The 18,428-nt window shown below is 40.5% G+C and overlaps 1 protein-coding gene across 3 annotated transcripts in view; it reads right to left on the bottom strand.

The window, feature by feature from the left end:
- The window catches only part of ABCG1 (ATP binding cassette subfamily G member 1), a 68,062-nt gene that overhangs the window by 14,540 nt on the left and 35,094 nt on the right, over window positions 1-18,428 (bottom strand). For all 3 annotated transcript variants that reach the window (XR_010612221.1, XM_065677018.1, XM_065677017.1), the window contains exons 3-4: window positions 720-837; window positions 196-328 (exon numbers count right to left, since the gene is read on the bottom strand). Coding sequence is in view for 2 of the 3 variants with exons in the window: in XM_065677018.1 (XP_065533090.1) it covers window positions 196-328; window positions 720-837 (251 nt within the window). In the remaining variant the exon portion in view is untranslated. The remainder of the gene's footprint in view (window positions 1-195; window positions 329-719; window positions 838-18,428) is intronic.

Genomic DNA, 18,428 nt, shown 5'->3' with positions numbered 1-18,428 from the left:
GCTAAGAAAGCTCATACAACACCCCTGGGAGGATGAGCCTGAAACGGAATTCAAGGCATCATCAAAGTCCAAGCACTTTCATTGAGTGGGATCAGACAGAGGTAACAGCTCGTGCCATTACCAGGAATAAGAACATATGCACAGGACACAAAGATATTTCCATTTTCTCCATCCTGAATGAATGAAAAAGCTCACCATCATAGCTTCCTGGACAGTCAGATGAGGAAGGAGCATGTCATCTTGCATGATGTAGCAGGAGACTTTGCGAAAAGAGCGTAGGTCACGAGGCTGTCCATTGATGAGAATTTCTCCTTTCATTCCTGTCTCTCTGAAAGGAACCAAGAAAACAAACGGGTGAATCTTGCCTTCACTTGTGCTGTCACAGGCCTCGCTTCAAGTGTGTATAAAACGTGATTTTAAAAATAGCACAAATGTAAGACACTGAGTCAGATTTGTTACACAGCTAGAAAGGACAATTTTTGTGTGTGCGTTTTGGACTTTAAATTGCTTCTTACTATTGGATCAGACTTGTTAACAGACATATCCAAAGTGACCAGAACAGGACAAAAAGAAAATATATAAGCAGTAAGAATCTCATTCAAAATCTGTGAAATACATGTTTTCATCATACACTGGGGTAAGATTTCTTCTGCTGTTTTCTCCAAGGAGCCATCAGGCTGGCTGATCTTACCTTTCTTGGGATTTTTATTGTTACTGACCTGTATCCTGCCAGAATGTTCATGAGTGTTGACTTCCCAGCTCCTGAAGGACCCATAATTGCAACAAGTTCTCCACTGCTGAACTTGCCTGAAATTCCTTTCAAAAGGGTCTTATAGCCTGAAAGAAGAAAGAAAAGTTTGCTGAACCCTTCACAATCATGTTTGGGAAGCAATGAAAGTTCATTTCCACTAAACAATGATGACAAACAGGCATTAGCAGATACCTACTGAGAAGCTGATGCTAAGCTCAACACACTGCAATAACTACCAAAAGCCAAATTCCGAGTGGCAGCAGCAGCCTCCTTCTGCTACACAAGGATCATGTTAAGATTCCAGCATCACACACTCTTGATTCACTCTAGGAAAATTTTCTAACAGGGCTAAGAAGCTTTGCTGCCATTTTATAAGTGTCTCCTCAGAGTATTTTACTAGGGGGTTGGCATTTCCATTAAAATACCTAGAACTTCACATTACTTAGAACTTAACATTAACTCCACAGCCTTGGAGTAGACTGCACTCCAATCACTGCAGTTTCAAAGCCAAAATTCTGCCCTCTCATCAATACAACAACTTCTTGGAGAGTAACAGCCATGATCTCAAAGGCAAAACCCTATGCTTTTCTTCATTCCTTGCTAAAAGAGGTATGACAAGAAACACAGCAAAAAGAGACATACAGATGGACCATAAGGACTCTCTTACCAGAGGAACTGTAAAGGCTTGTCTAGACAGGGAGACTGATCACAATAACTCTGTAAAAATAATTCCATGGGAAATACTTACTCCAGATTAAGAACACACAGGGTTTTTTCTCATTTAGATTAATCCACCTCAGAAGGTCATGCCACAATAATAATGTCCCAGGCAAAGCTGCTCCAGAATAACCAAATCCAAATATCTCACCTTATTTCTGAGTAAATTACCCTTGTCAATAAACCTTAATTTAAACCCCAAACTCCCTGCTGCTCTAGGTGTAAGCAAACTGGACTCTAATGAGAATTCTAGATTTGGAGTTAGTTGCTTTCATTTTGTCCTGTATGATTCCCATTTTATGGCATAAGCACACTGTGGGGAGGATGAAAAGAACCCTGACTGGAATTTAAATTCTTAAGGATCTCTTTTATTTTCTTGCTTGCTTACTTTAATTACCAGTGCTTTTATTTAAAACTTTTAATAATAAATAAGTTAAATAAGGTGCCACAAACCAATCTCATATTAAAACCAAAAAGAAGATATAAGATTCATTTCAACACAGTGTTGGGATCTGGCAATCCATTTTGCATACACAGGCAGCATTTATATTCCACATGTAAACCTTTCCCAGTCCTGCAATTACCATGAGCATAGGTTGTATCTGGATATTGAAATGCTGTAAAAAAAAAAAAAATCACATTGCCTGCAAGCTCCTAGAAAATGAATGGTGGATAATATTCTTCTGATTTCTCTTTCTTCCCAACTCCACAATTTCTTGCTTTCCTTTCATCCTCGCTTAGCACTCTTTATTCTTTTCTGTAGTCTCAGTTCACACTCTTTCAATGCCACAGTGAGCAAACTTTTGCACCAAAACCATTAATGTTAAACTGCCATGAAGCCTCCCAAATCCACAGCAAATAATTCTTGAGTATTCCCCAGCCCAGGGGCAAAGCAGTAGCCACAAAAACTCTGTCTAGAAATATCTGATCCTATTATTTTCACAGCAAATGTCCTAGAAAATGTAAATGACCAAATCTATCAAAGTAATCATTTTTTTTAAGTGCCTTTTTTAAAACCAGTAATTTTTCACTCTAAAATCCTGTCCTGGACCTGAATAAAACTACTTATTTGGAAGTTATGCGATATTATGGATATGAAAACAGCAGCGTAGTCACACTGCCTGTTAATGGCACAAGTCCTAGGAACAAAAGCAAAGGTGATCCATCAAAAGGAACAGCTATTTTGAAGAGAGAAATCCATGAGAACTTATCCCTCATGCCAATGTCACCACCCAAACCAGCATGTGAAGGAAAAGTGCAAGGAAGAGATGAGACCTTTCAAACATGACAATATTTATTAAATCTGGAGAGGGACCTTTCACAGGGACATGTGGCGACAGGACAAAGGAGAGTGGTTTTAGGCTGACAAGGGGGGAAATTTGGATTAGATGCTGGGAAAAAGGTCTTTACTATCAGGGTGGTGAGACCCCGGCACAGGTTGCCCAGAGAAGTTGTGGCTGCCCCATCCCTTTCGAGGTCAGGTTGGATGGGGCTTTGAGCAACCTAGACCAGTGGAAGGTGTCCCTGCCAATGGCAGGGGGTTGGAACTGGATGTGCTTCAAAGTCCCTTCCAACCTAAACCATTCTATGATTCTATGATAAATGTGACCTACAGAGACAAAGTCCTTTACACTATCCCTTAAGTGTAATGACAACCAGCTACCTCCCAAGCCTATTAAATTTGTACGGGACTCAAACACTAGACTGTACCACCAATTATCTGTATGATGCACCCACCACATAAACAAGTTATGTACAGCTGGGAAACTCTCACACTGGTCAAAAGCTGGCCAGGTTGGCCTGTCATTAACTTCCACTGGGATAAGGTTTCTTTCACTAGGTCCCACATGTAGAGCAGAGGGTAAAGTAGACACTGGCGTCTATCTCTGTTCCCTGTCTGCCACGCAAAGCAGTTCAACATGATAGAACATAACATGGCAACTCCATTACAACAATTTCTATTATATGGAAATCTGACCCAGATCACCAGGGTAAAGACTTCTTGTCAGTTTCATGACAGTCAAGTCATGGTGAGTTTCACTATCAGGACAGTACATATTGCTCAAACTTACAGGGGAGAATAAAGAATGTGTATTGCCATGAACACTGAGGGAAGTACAACCTAAAATACACCCTACTGGCTGAAAACATGTATCAAGATGCATACCATTACCTAAAACGGAAGCCTTTCCGCTCACTACATATGAGATTTAGCATTACATCCATTAAAGTCACTTTTCCAAACACAATTTCACAAATGATAACCAGTTTAACTGCAGTATCTTCCCCCTCATTACCTGCACTTGTTTCTGCCCCTCTGGTGTAATTTTAAGTATCCTGCACACAATGTTAAATCAGAGCAGGACACATCTCAGCAAGTCATTTGCAAAACAGCAGAGGAACATGATTTATGAAGAAACAGAAAAAACTTATGAATTTTAGATCAGGATCCCAATCACTGGCATTCTAACTTACTACAAACTCAAAACCATCTCTTCTTTTGACTGGAAGCACATAAGAAGCCTTTCTATTACAAAGGTTAATTTAGCAAACCGACAAAGGGATTTGACATTGTAGCCGTAGTGTAGTGCCCAGTATAATCTTTTATAAGGAATTAAAGTCCATAAGTAACTACAGCCTTCTCTTTCAGAATATTGAGGCTAATCTTTAACTGAATTAGTTGACCTAAAACTTCTATATCGGTCACATGTCTTTCATGAGAAACAGATTATGCATTTGGAGGGGAATGTATTCTTACAGTACAGGGACTGTTTTATAGCCATCTGCCGTATATTAGGAATTTCTGACCACCTTCAATCCCAGTTTACCTGACCCACCTCATTTTCCTTAGGCCACCAGTACATGATCCGTGCAGTAAGTTTTGGTACGCCAGAGTTTAATGAGAGGCTGAACCCCAAAGCAAACTCACCCCAAGATAAATGCATATTACAGGCAGCTCAGTTTGAGCACCAAAGTGGCTGTATCCTTTTGGACTGGACTTACATCAAGACCAAGTTTAGCATCCTGACTTTCAGTTACTTCTCAAAAACCTGTTTTAAATTACAATGCAAAATAGCTTGGATGCTTTCAGTTTTCCAGCATTCCCTCCCAAAGTTACTGTGACCTCACCCTCAAAAATGTATTTAGGGACTGAAGTGTAAGAGAATCTAAACACCAGTTTTCAGGAACTACTTGAAATACAAATTTGTCACCAGGACATTAATACACCATCACCAACCAGAATAAGAACTCAGCATTTTCCTCAGTCCAGCTCACTAAATATAGAATACAAAAGTACGGAATCGAAGCTAAAACAGAAAATTCAAGTGATGCAAAGTTTTCTGGTCTTAATTTCACCTCACATGACATTCCAGAGTTCAACTGCTTCTCCTGAAAAGTGAAATGTGTTTCATTTTCCCATGTTACAATTTCCCATGGAAAGCAAACTCCAGGCTCTAATACTAGACTGGATTCACAGCCAGAAACACATGACTAGCCTGAACAGACCCCTATTCAAGAGGTAGATTTCCCTCACTGCCTGGCTGCAGCACAAAGCCCAGAGCAGCCCCCTTCTTTAATGAGCTGATAGAGGGTGACCTCTTGTCTTTGATGAAGATGCTAAGGGAGTTCTCGTTGCTCAAGTCACCAAAGTTTTTGCTAATGTATTCAGTAAGGGAGAAACGTGTTGATGGTTTTATCTGCTTCCTCATGGATCTTACAAGGATTTCTGGGAAGATGTGGTTTTACAATACTCACAATAATTATGATTAATCTGGAAAGAAGTAAGCCACCCCCTCCTCATACTTAGGGTAGGAGTGCATGTTTATGAATGTGACTGAATCAGGACCAAAAAAACCCATAACCAAAACTCACTCCTGCTCTTACAGTGAATTTCCTCAGGTAAATACTGTCTCTAGGTTTCTGACTAAAATGCTTCATTCATTCGCAATTCACTGCAATATACTCATCTGTTACTCAGAGAAATGTCACAAAGACTACTAGAAGTTTCTAGGTGGTGTAGCCTAATTCTACATCCATCAATAGGCAGCAAGAACCCATCTTGGGTCCCAGGTGAGCACCGCAGGCTTTCCCTGCTCAATGCAATTAGAGCAGGATTTGCACTTCCCCATACATCTGAACTGTTTTATCACAAACTCTTCTGAAGGTAGGAAATATCTGTCAGTACCCTCCAAGTACCACTGGCCTGAAATTGCTCTAAGGTTTTACTACAGCAAATAAGGTAACATAGGACATTCCATCTCAAACAGCTCAAGTTTGGCAAAACTATAAACGACTGAAAACCAAGCCAAAAAATAAGCAACATCTGACACTTATATGTCAAAACTGAAGAAATCATAACCTACTCTTTCCATACTCTCTACCTGAATCCAGGTAGAAGTGCACCATTTCTTTATTTAAAAAAAATCATATGAGGACTGCATTTCTGCATCTTTCTGTGGTGTCTTTTTAGATGACGTTTGACGCATTCCCGATTCGAAACATCCAGCTGGACATATAGAAGACACATCTGGCAAGTACTATGTTACTAATGTGCCTTACTTTGATACCTTCAACAATCAACATGATTTTTAAACAACAATCTACACTTCAGTACACAAATTTGTTCTTTTACAACACCATCAGTCAAATTGTTCATTAAATCATGATAACAAACTCCAGCAGTTTCTCAGCCCTGTGTACTGACCCTGTTCCAATACAGAAACTCAATTTTCCTATTCTAAAATTTATAGGCTGAACCGTCATCTCATTTTCTTCACATTTCAACCAAAACCACTATGCCAAAGTCCAGGGAATTCTCCAACACAAAACCTGAATAAGGGAAAGTGGAATCAAGAGATCACATCCAGATCTTTCCCCGTGAGGCAGGAGTAGGCAGTCCTCCTATTACAGAAGAATGCTCGGAGCAAATTCATGCCTTTGCTGCTTGATGGCTGAAGACACTTCCTTGGATTACCTACTGCATAACAACACAAGAAAGGGAAAAACAGGCTAACCCAGTCATATATCATATTAAAGGGAAAGTTAGTGACATATGGATGAGAGAAAGCTTGCAGAAGTCCATCCAGACATGGAAAATGCCCTCATATCTGTCAGATATTTCATTATAGACTCTTTAGATTTAGATCAGAAAACTGAACAGCTGAGGAATGCTGGCAGAAACTCTACTGAGAAAAAGAGAAGCACAAGACCAGAAACACCACACACACACGCACACACAGAGATAACAGCCCAAGGCCAGATTTATACTAGAAACATTGGTAGATGTAATAAAACATTGACTAGGAAATGGATTTCTTTATAATTTTTACATCAGCAAAAAGTCTTTTCCATACACCTAGATCTAAATATGCCAACAAAAAATCCTCTTCTCTGATCCTTCTCAATTATTCACTTTGTACACCTCAGCCCCTGTTCTTATTCCTGAGAAGAAGCCACCACCATAGCAAAACATCTACATGCTTACTAGTAGAGACTATGCCAATCTGCTTCACCTAATAGTGTTTTAATCCTGTGGGGCAGGTGCAAGCAGGGAGTGGCAGCATAGAGATTTATGTGAAGCTCCTGGAGAAAGTTACACCATATCACTGTCCCATGGAGTCTCTCTTGGTCTCCTCATGCTTTACTTCCTCTGTTTCTCTCCTGCACTGAGTAACAACCTTCCTAAACCCCAGAAGCAAGTATGCATTTAGGGCAGACCAGTAGCCTGACAGTGCAGAGCACTGAGGGCAGTCACAGTAAATATCATGCATTTATTGTGCTGCTATGGAGTGCAGTCACGACCACATAGTCTATCTGCACACGTAAAGATAGGCTCCTCTAAATAATGTAATTGTGCATGTAAATTCATTCCTTATGATCAATAGTTCCATTCTACAACTGAGCAGTCAGCCATCCATCCAGTATGTGCACGTAAATATGACAGCTGGGAGATTCACAAAGTGACTAGTAGCTGTTGCGAGGTCATGGCCCAGTTTGACCGTCTGGGCTATTCAGAGCAGTTTTCTTTAATATAGTTTAAGAAGTAGCAATAGAAGATGATATTGCTACTGAAGCAAGCAGTGTCCTTCTGCCCTTTCTCCCCAGGACACATTCCCATCGCTTTCCCTGAGCTGACTTTCAAGTGCAGCTACACAACCAGTGAGGATAGCAAGCCCATCCACCTGGAAACCATTCCTGGGAAATTAAGAACAAAAAGGGCTTATTTCCACCTGCATGGGCTGCAGGACTGTCACTGCCAGGACAAGACGGCATGGTTCGCAAGGAGGGAAGAAAGGTTGGACAGCCCTTGTAGCAGCTGGGGACCTTCCAGCAGCTTGTGCCACCCAGGAATCTGTCTCTTGAGACACATTTTCTATTCTGAAACACAAATACGACTTACAGTTAAATGAAATTACCCCTTCTGCACTACTCATGCTGGGCAATTCAAACCATTTAATTTCAAACTGGATTGCTTGTTTGCTTTATTTTAGTATGAACCAAAAATTAAATCACTTCCCATCGGTAAGATGAAGACACTTGAGGCTTTTCACCTAAATCAAAGTTACCTCAAAGCCAGGCTGTTTCCATAAATTGGCATATCTTCACAGAGATGTTTTCCGTGTATTTCTAATTCTGCTATTAACTGTACCTCTATAAAGCCTGTGGGGCAAAGTCATACTAGAAACAATAAACATGTTTCAGGTAACTCTCTACCAACTAAAACCTGTATGTAATCTCACAGGCCATTGGTTCATGGCTTCCACCATAATTTGTGTATCACAAGTAAATAAACCTTTTTATGAACCATTTTTCGACTTTAGCTTTAGAATCCACATATCCACATATTTCTATTCATGTCTGTCAGAGATGCAGACATCCTAGAACAGTGTTTTACATTGTCTAAGCCCTGAGCTCTGCTTTAGAGCAATTAAGGGAATTTACAATTGTAATGCATTCTTGTACCTTGCCTCAGAGAAATGACCTTCATTATGTAAATGTCTATAAAACAGCAGGGCAGGCACCAAAACATCAGGACAGAGAGGGCAGAAAAGCTAAGTGAGTGCTTGAAGTAACTAAATCAAGTTTCTCTGCCTTTAAGTCCTTTCCAACTCAGAAATGAGGAATCCATTCCTCTCAACCTAAAAATACGCCTCTCAAGCTTTTTGAAAAAGAAAGAAAAAAGGAATTAAAAAAAGAAATAATAAAAAAAAAAAATCCCCTGGGCAGCAAAGCTCTTTTTTTGTGGTGGACTAAACTGCATTTCTTAATATAGCCCACAACCAGGCCTTCTTAAACATATTGCTCTTGATCCACAGACGATTTCCCACTTAGTGATCAGGGATGGATTATTTGTAACTCAGATGGAGAGTTTAGCCCATGCTCACAGAGAGCCTTGTAGCATTCCATCTACCTAATTTTACATATCTAAAAGTTTGATGTGTAACCTAATTCACTGCTTAGGACCCAGAAATTACCAATAGAGAGAAACAGGCACGCCTAACAGATTATTAACTCTACCTGTTTTGCATTCCTCTTCTGGGAAGGCATAAATAACCCTCTGGAAGCACATCTTTCTCTTAACTATAGTGCGAGTTCAGGATAATTAGCTTAGAATAGACACCAAACCTCTAGATTCTGTGACAAATCTCATCCTTTGCCAACAAAATCATGGCTGAATTCAGGATCAGTCACAAATAAAATGGACATCAGGACCTCTTCTGCGTTGTTTAGATGTCGATTTGATCACAGTCCCTCATTTGCTTGCATGATTGCAGTAATCAAGCATACAAATCACACTCAAAATCTTCAAGTTGGATTGGCACATGTTCAGGGACTTCCTATCAAGAAGAGCATCCTGCCCTTGTTCAGGATGTACAAATGTATCAGATGTTATGTTTTTACTGTATCATTAGTATTTAGCACTTACTCTGCACTCTGATATCTGGGGACAGTTCAAAATTCTACACATTTCTGCTTCAAGTTATCTACTAGCTCAAGAACACAGCACTGTATTGATAGCACTTGGTTGAAACTTAACCAGAACATCTCAATGCCTGAGAAATCCAAATGTGCTGGGAAAGATTCCATGTTAACCAAAAGCTAAATGTTAGAGAACAAACTCTGAAGCAGTTTTTGAATTTTGCTTGTGTGGATGCCTAAGATTTGACTCCTACCAGCACACTTCCTTTGTACTAAACATATCAACTAACTTGCCTTCTGTGGCAAGTCAGTAAAACATACAGTGAATTGGAGCCTACAGACAGATTATAAGCCTCCAAATCAAGATTTATTACATGAAATCCCTAGTTATTGTAGGCCACGTTGTATAATAAAAGAGAAGGCCAATACAGATGAGGAACTGAGTTCTACCAGAGGAAGAATCTTAAACCAAATTTTAGGTTATAAAGAATATGAAAAATCCCTTTAATGGCATTGTTCTTTCAGATCCCTGGACTAGACGCTGAACTTACGCAAGACATTGTCTCTGACAGTCCACACTGTGCAGTCAAACAAAAAAATCCCTGACTAAGTAAAGATTTCACTCTTTTGAAACTTCAAAATAAGAGTTGTGAATTGGATGCACCATGTTCCTTCTCTATTTTGCAGGCTGCTCACACATTGTTTTAGTATCTGAATACTGCTTTTCTTCAGAATAACTAATTAGATATGACAGTATTAGCCCTGCAACCCCCTAATTTTCAGTTTGAAGGTTTAATGGACTTGCCTTGTCTGGCTGTTTCACATCTCCTGGCCAGGCAATGTTTCTCTATAAACAAGATGTGGTTTACGTACAGAGAATCAACGAGTAACAGGAGACTGAAGTGCCTGCAGGTGGACACAGAATTTACAGAATTTCTTGTAAAAAGAAACATGCATTTCTCCAGCAGTACAGAGGAGCAGGAGTCAGTGGCATTCTGAGTACTTGCTCCTGCAACTGCTGATTGTATCTCACCACCATGCTGTGAGATTAACGGGGTTTGTGCCAGGCCCTTTTAGGTCTACACTCTGTACAACTATGACAGGGCAGAGCTGAAGTACATGAGTAACTCGTCACACCACTAACAGGTCTAGGTAACTACTAGACACCCTTCTTGTTAAAGGAATACCTCATATGGGTTAGCACCAGTCCCACTGGAACAGCGGCTCTGAGCCTTTCCTTGTATACACCTGTTCTGTATAGCCCCTTTACCCAGTCCTACAGCAAGGTTGCAGCTTTCTGCTGAGCCTTACAAGATGATTATCCTTATATACAGGTCCTGCCTACCAATATTAATCAGACACATCCACAGCAAGATTCAGTTCTTATCGGTTTCTCTGTTGAATGTTTCTGCCTGAGAGAGTCAAAGCTGTTCATCTTCCATACACATGCCCATGAGCCATATGCCTGCAACTGAGGATAGAGAATGACAATTAAGTGGGTCAATGAACGAAAGTAACCTTCAAAGATGAATGCAAATAAATCTGTACTTGCAGCAAGACCTGATGGCTTCAGAAGCAGTATTTACATGTTGAAGCATTTGCAGATCTGGGGCATAGCTTCTACTTTGGCTGCACAGAAAATAGCTACCCTAATTTATCTTCAACCCTTAGGAAACATGAAAGGGGAAAAAAAATCCCATGTATGAATGACGTACAGCTTTGTCTTTCTTCTGAATCTAGTGGAAATATCTTTTCAAAGCAAAATCCATAGCCTAATACTTGTTTGATAATTGCTTTTTGCTGCCTTTTTTAATTGCCTTTGTTTCTGTTGAAAGGTCTTTCCTGACTAAAGAAGAGCCAACACAATCCAAAAAGAAAGGCTGACACATTCCCTCGAATGACAAACTGAAGTCACGAGCTAGATACATACACGCTGAGAGATGAAAGCTGTTTACGTATTCCAGTCAGGCAGAAAGCAATTTCTTGTAATTGCAGTACCTTTATTCCTCAAAGTACAAATAGTATTATTCACAGCCTTACAAACAAAACCAGAGCCCTTCCTAACATCCTTTCCCTTTTGAAAAAATCTTCAAGCAGGAGATACTTCAAAGTAGCCCAGCAGCTTTTATGAACTGAACTGCCCCATCTGCCTTCATTTCAAAGTGCACATCCAGCTGGATCATTCTGCAGCAAGGGAGGCAGAAACACTTCCTCCCTCAAAGAAGACTACTTTGGGTCTCATACGGCGATGCCCAGAGTTACCACATTTCTGACTGTTGCGCTCTCTCTTCCTCCTCCCAGTCTCTCCCCATCCACATGCACACAGAGCATGAAAGCAGGACAGTAAAAAAGCAGAAGTAAAACTTTGGCTCTCTCCTCCTATTTACCTCTGTAAGGGCTAGAGAGGAAGGCCCTGGGGTTTTCTAGGGTTACAGCTGGGAACTGCTGAGCACTTCAGCCATCTGACCTTCTGAACAACCTTTGTACATCCTCCTCGTGCTTCCTCCCATCCTCTCAAACCAATTCTGCACTGCAAATTTCTGCACTTCCACCTCTTCATATTCCTGCTGCTCCCATCCCATTCTTTCCCACCAGTAGGCCGAGGAACACTGGGAGCCAGGAGGATTCTTTCAAACACACTCAGAGGCAAGTATCAGAAGTGTTTTAAAACATTTTAAACTCGAGCATTGAATCTTTAATTCCACTATACACAGCCAGGATCAGACACACGGATAGATATGTCAGCAACTGGCCTCCAAAACTGGAAGAGCTCAGTAAATGAGAACCAGTCACATTCAGAAGAACTGCTGAGGCTGAAGAAGCTCCTACAGCAGCAGGACATCCCTGTGGCCAGCCAAAAGAACTTCTGTCTTCAGAAACAGCCATACTGATTCTGCCCACTTAACACTCTCAAGAGTTTCAAGAAATAGAAACACAGGATAATGTGTTTACTTTATTTTAGCATTAATCTAATAACAGAGAAAACCTGTGTTACTGAAAGTAAAAATAAAGGAAAACCTGATGTGTGCGTGGAAATAAACCCTGGATTACCTCCAGTTCTCGCATCTTACTTGGAACAACTGTGTTTTTATCTCTCGTCTTGAATATTTACACTAATGAACTTGCCCAAATTAAAATACTTTTCGTTGTCAGCAAACTAAATATAAAATCCTCTAAACATCACTGAAGTAATTATCATCTTCTGTAGCATGTCAGTGCTGAATATGTTACAAACAAAACCCACTGCACAGGGCACTGCTGCTTCTGGAATGAAAATGAGTTAGAATGAGAGCCTTTCAGCAGTCTAATTTCTGCTTTTTTCCTCAATTCAGAACTGGAGAAGTTGGCAGCCTTGCAGGGACATACATCCATCGAACTACCATAAACTACTATATTTCTACCTGTTTTAAAAAGCTCCAGCTTTTTATATTATGGATTAGCTGAAGTTTATAGAGTAGCATGAACAGAGCTTGACTCTTGCTGCTAACCACATATGCTAAGCAATTAAATGTTCTATCAATAATATGTCCCATGTAAAGACGAGTTTTCAAGAGGAGAACTCTGACATTTCACACACAAACTAGAAATGATCTGACAGATGCACTTAGATTGCAGTATAAGTATCATCAAATTGATTAGCTCATTCCACATACCAAAAAAATTTAGATGTACATATTAAAATTACGTGATGTTTTGAAGAAAGGCTAATGAACTTTAATTCCCAATTTCAGAACATACTAAATAAGGCATCAGAATCATCCAGCTTTTTGGAAATCCTGTCTTTTCTATCTAAAAGAAATGAAAATATTAGTAAAGCAAGTTGGGAAGCAGTAGCTCATTTCACAAAAGCATGATTTCCACCTCAAGTTTCCATATTGTTCTTATTCTGAGGCAGAGGGAAAGCTCAATTTTGAGTTTTGGTGGCAGATTTTTTGTTTGTCTGTGTTTTTTACAAACCACTAACATGTCAATCCAGGGACCAATGGAACGCACTGAGATGAGGGTGAACCAAGTCTAAGCCCCTGAATCAGATCAAGAACTACAACTTGCGTCTCTTAGGTTTTCAAGTACCCTCATCATCAGCTTGATTGCATTTTCTCTCTTCCTAGCTAGAAAGTCCTCGACCCAACAAATCCCCATGAAAATATAGTCAGAAAAAGATAGTGAAGAAACTACATTTCTACTCCGATGCACTACCATTTTCTAATGACATGAGGATGTAAAAAATTTCCAGAGGGATTTTCATTATAGGTTCATTAGGAGACCCTCTGTGCCAACAGTATTTTCACTTACACTGTACCTCTGCATTGGTTTATCTCCCAGTAACACCTGTAACTTCTTTTGACACTTTTTGTCCTTCTTTAGAATTAGGTTATTCAACTGCTCAATAAAAAGGAGAGGGGTAAGCTATGGACTGACTTAAGCTGGACGTTGGAAATCCATCAAAAGAAATTAGCTACGTTAGTGGTCTGAAGACTCATGTATACCACTAGTAAGAGACACTTAAATAAAGACTATTGGTCTTCTCACATTCTTATAATTAGATGAAACCACATTTCAAAATACTTCTGTTTTCTAAAGTCACAATATTTCCATTTTTTCCTGATCACCAACTAAACTGACAATGACATTAAAACAAAACAAATCAAAACAAAAAGCTGGTTGAATACATTACCGGAGAAATTAAACTTGACTTGTCTTGAGGTTTCTTTATTCTCTTACCATATGACTTCTACATGGCTGTAAATCACACTTCTGTAAGTCATTTATTAACACACCCATACATACAAGAAAGAAAAAGCAGATGAGAGTCCAGGCTGTTTACATGTTTTTTCTTGCAAATACTGTCACTTTAAACAAAATAATGAAGAACCACAGTTAGAACAATATCCTTGCTTCTCAAAACCCATGCTTTAATCCTAAAAACCACAGGCATTCTCCAGACACAGTTCCTGTAAAACAGCAGGGTCCACTAAAATCAATGCAGCAACCGAGGTTTATTCTAGCTCCGTAGCTGACACAGGTGAAGGGATCAAAAGCAAGGATTCATGACAATCTAGACGTACAGTAATACTGCAAGATTCCAAGACTGGAAGGTAGAAACCTTCTACATAGGAATACTGATATATCAGGAACTCAAATCTCAGAAGTTTGAACTAGATAATCTTAAAAGTACTTTCCAACCCTAACCATTCTATGATTCTGTGATTCTGTGAGGATTTATTTTAACCAGCAGCAAACATATGCAATGTAAACATTTGCATTAGAGCTATTCTAGTGGGTCTGGCTGGGATGGAGTTCATTTTCTTCAAAGCCGCCCCTGTGGTGCTGTGCTTTGGATTTGTGACTAGAACAGTACCGATAACACAATGTGTTTCGGCTATTGCTGGGCAATGCTTTCACAAAGTCAAGGCTTTCTTTTTTTAGAGTAGGTTGGCACGCACAGGAAGCTAGAAGGGAACACAGCCAGGACAGATAACCAAAGGGATAACCATACCATATGACACTGTGCTCAGCAATAAAAGCTGGGTGAATGGGGAGGAAGGGGGGATGTTTGAGGTTACACTGACCCTTCCACATGCTTTTCAAAAAGCAGCTAAACAGCTGCCTGCCAATGGGAGCAGTGAATAAACTCTATTTTGCTTGCTTGTGCATACAGCTTTGCTTCACTTATTAAACTGCCCTGATCTTGATCCATGAGTTTTCAACTTTTGCTTTTCTGACTCTCTCCCCTGTTCTGGTGAGGGGGACTGAGGAAGTTGTGGCTGTGTTGGGTGCTCAGCTGCTGGCTGGGGCCACCCCACCACAGCTATTCCTCCTCCAATCTTTTGTCTATAAAGAGACCCTAGGTTGTTGTCTAACATGGACACAGCCTCTCACACAGTAGAAACCTACACGGACACAGGTGAATGTGACTGTCAAGCCTGTCTCTCACTGCTATGAGATGTCCAAGGAAAAATGTTGTCTACTATCTATTAGGTATGACAGTTTATCCATGTTTTTAAAAATAGCTGATATACCTAAATCTCAGTGTGAGACAAGCAGCTTCATTACACACAGTGATAAAGCAATAGTAGTATGCCATGCTACAAGGCAGTCCTATGGGCAGTGCACTCAGTGCCATACAGGAGACGCACAAGCACGAAGTTTTCATGCATTTTTTCTAAGTGTCTGTGACAAACCAAGGGAAAGTAATGACAGCTGTACCCTGTGCACAAATGGAAGAATAAGCACAGCTCTAACAGTCAGTTGCTAGTTTTTAGTTCAGTGCTGGCTAAATGCTTTCAACAATCACGTACAAGGGGTGAATGCACCATCAGTGTCTTTTTCATCTTTGTGCCAACAGGTGAGATTACATTATGCTGACAGGGGCTGCAACAATCTGGGTAATGGCACAAGTACGGAACATTGCTCTGCCACTAGATCACAACATTTTAAATGTAATACCATTTTCTTACTTTTCTGTATGTACGTGTTAAAACTGTCACCCCTTCCAATGAAGACCTAAGTGAAACTCAGCTAACTGCTTTTAAGCTCTACTAGCACCCAACAGATGAGTTTTTGCTTCTGTATTTGTAATATTTGTAAGAGTTCCTGTGTATCTCACAGTTGATATTACTGTTACACAGTAGCCTCCACATGCCCTGGTCAGACTCATGGTCCCATGACATCAAATATAAAGATGAAGATTTTGGAGCAAGGACAGAATCTATCTATCTACTCCACTGTTCCCTCTCACATTCTCCACTTACTTGCTGACAACAAATTTTCTCAATACAATGAAAGGGTTTGCTACCATATGTTTTCTTACGGTAACCCAAAGCACTGCCCTAAGACCCTTATATGTCAGTAAAGCCAAGGTCACACCACTGGGATTAGTTTCACATAAACTCAAAACTTAATCAAACCCACAGTTTGTCTTTGCCCACAAAAATCCCACCATCTGTTATGTTAGAAGAATGCTTGGGGAAACTGCACAAGACATATTCTTCTAGAGGGATGTTTGCTGAACCTAAACCAGAAACTAATTTCGGAACTGAAAATTACCAAAATCAGAAAATCAGACATGAGTCCCAGTGCATATAAACATCAAGAATGGGTCCTACGAATTGTGTAGCAACAGCCTCAGCTGCAGCATCTCCACATATTCAAACTATCTTGGCCATTTTCTGCAGTAAGGCAGAGCAACTAACTATTGGGTGACAAGAGTCCTTGTTCAGGTAAACAGCCTTTTCTGGCAACTGGGAAGAATTCTCCACTCCCTGCCATTCCCTCTCCATCCAGCTTATCACAGCCCAAATTCCCTGATAAAGGCTACCTGTGTTGGCAACAAAATAGCATGGGTGACTCAAAACCAGCAGATCCTCTCCTCAGGGTCTGACCCACTGAATTCCAGCAGAGCTGTTCTGTCTCTGCCCCAGCAGCGCAGGGACAGCAAAGGGATCCCCACACGGATCAACCAAGAGCCAGTGGTTCAGGAAGCAAGAGTCTCTTTAAAGACAATGCGCAGAAGAAGAACATGCAACTGCCTTTGGGGAGGTTTACATCTGTCATTTTTTCTATCTTCCAAAGCCACAAAGAAAATGGTGTAGGTGGACGGCTGAAGATTGCTCTTCTTTAAGGCTTCCTCCTGAAATGGGTGCCTACGCTCTAATACTGACTAAGCCACAGGGCTTTGCTTCTGATCTAATTAGATAATGATACTGCAGTACAAAAGGAGAGGTTAATCTTGACTATATCTTCAATCTCCTTTCCTTGTGTACAGTTGTAAACACCCTGGAAGCATTTGGAGCAACTTCTTCCTATGTGTTCTAGTGTCAGAATGGCTACAAGTGTGGATAATTAGGGGAGCTAGAGAGCAGACAGAAGAGACAATCTTTCCAAACACCCTGGACAATCCACACAAATCCTGAGGTGTATTAGTGACAGTGTGACTAGCAAAAGGGATGATTACAGCAACGTCAGCTCTTGCCAGCCTATTCCATTCCCTTCATCCCTGTGAAGAAGACACCACAGAGTACTTCCTGCTCACACCACCAAGACATGCCAGGTGTGAGAGGCACACAGAGCGGATCCTCTCAAGGCTGACCATAACCAGCCAATATCCCCACTAGCCTTTTCCCCACATCAGAAGTGCTCAGGGAAGGCAAATGCAGCTAGAAGGAACATGGACACACTGCTATTTCTGGGAAGTGCCCTCTATTTGCAAATCTTGGAAGCTGATATTTGCCCTCCTTGGTGCACTGAAGATACATTTCTAGCCCCCAAGAAACTCAGCCAGACAAACATCTCTACCATATTGCTGTTCTTTGCACCACTGTCTCAGTGGCTCTTGCAAGTCAAAGCACATGTTCCCGGTAGTCTGCATAAAACCTTTGTATTTTCTTTCTGCACCCCAAGATACACACTCCTTCCGAGTTTTCTGTCAACAGCAAACCGCTATTCTAACAAAGAGAAGTAGCACACATCTGTCATGTAAGCATACTCTCCTTTACACCCAGCAGGAAAGTGAGTTGCAATAATGCTCAGCTATTAAAGAAGGAAATGCAGACAATGATGTCAGCAGTTACAAACAGGCAAAATTGCCCAAACATATGAACTGGACCCACTGCTAATACACACAAGAGTTCCAACCCATTCTTTCATACAACTTCTAAAGAAAACAAGAACAAAGCATAAGCAATCTGATTACAAGGGAAATGACTGAGAGCAGTAAATAACTTACGTAATGCAGTAAGTCCCTATTGAAAAGCACCAGCAAAATGCTTTCTTTTCTTTATGCCATTCTTTACACTGCTGGCATTCAGGTAGATAAAACAGCTTCCATTTTGCAGTCATTTTTCCTGCTATTTTAGCTTGTTATGCTGTTAATCCAGTAGCAACAGCCTTGAACCACTTCCAAGCAACTGATATTCTCTTGCTTTTAATTTAAAAATACATCAGGTTCTTACTACTTTTCTTTAATTGTAATATTGTGTCACTACAAAGGAGGAGGAATGGGCACCTCCATAAACTGCTATCTTCAAAATATCTGTTATGG

This window comes from Lathamus discolor, chromosome 4 (assembly GCF_037157495.1).
Source record: "Lathamus discolor isolate bLatDis1 chromosome 4, bLatDis1.hap1, whole genome shotgun sequence".
Classification (NCBI taxonomy): Eukaryota; Metazoa; Chordata; class Aves; order Psittaciformes; family Psittacidae; genus Lathamus; species Lathamus discolor.
The sequence above is the reverse complement of the archived record's forward strand: the minus strand, read 5'-3'. Positions and strand labels throughout refer to the sequence as shown.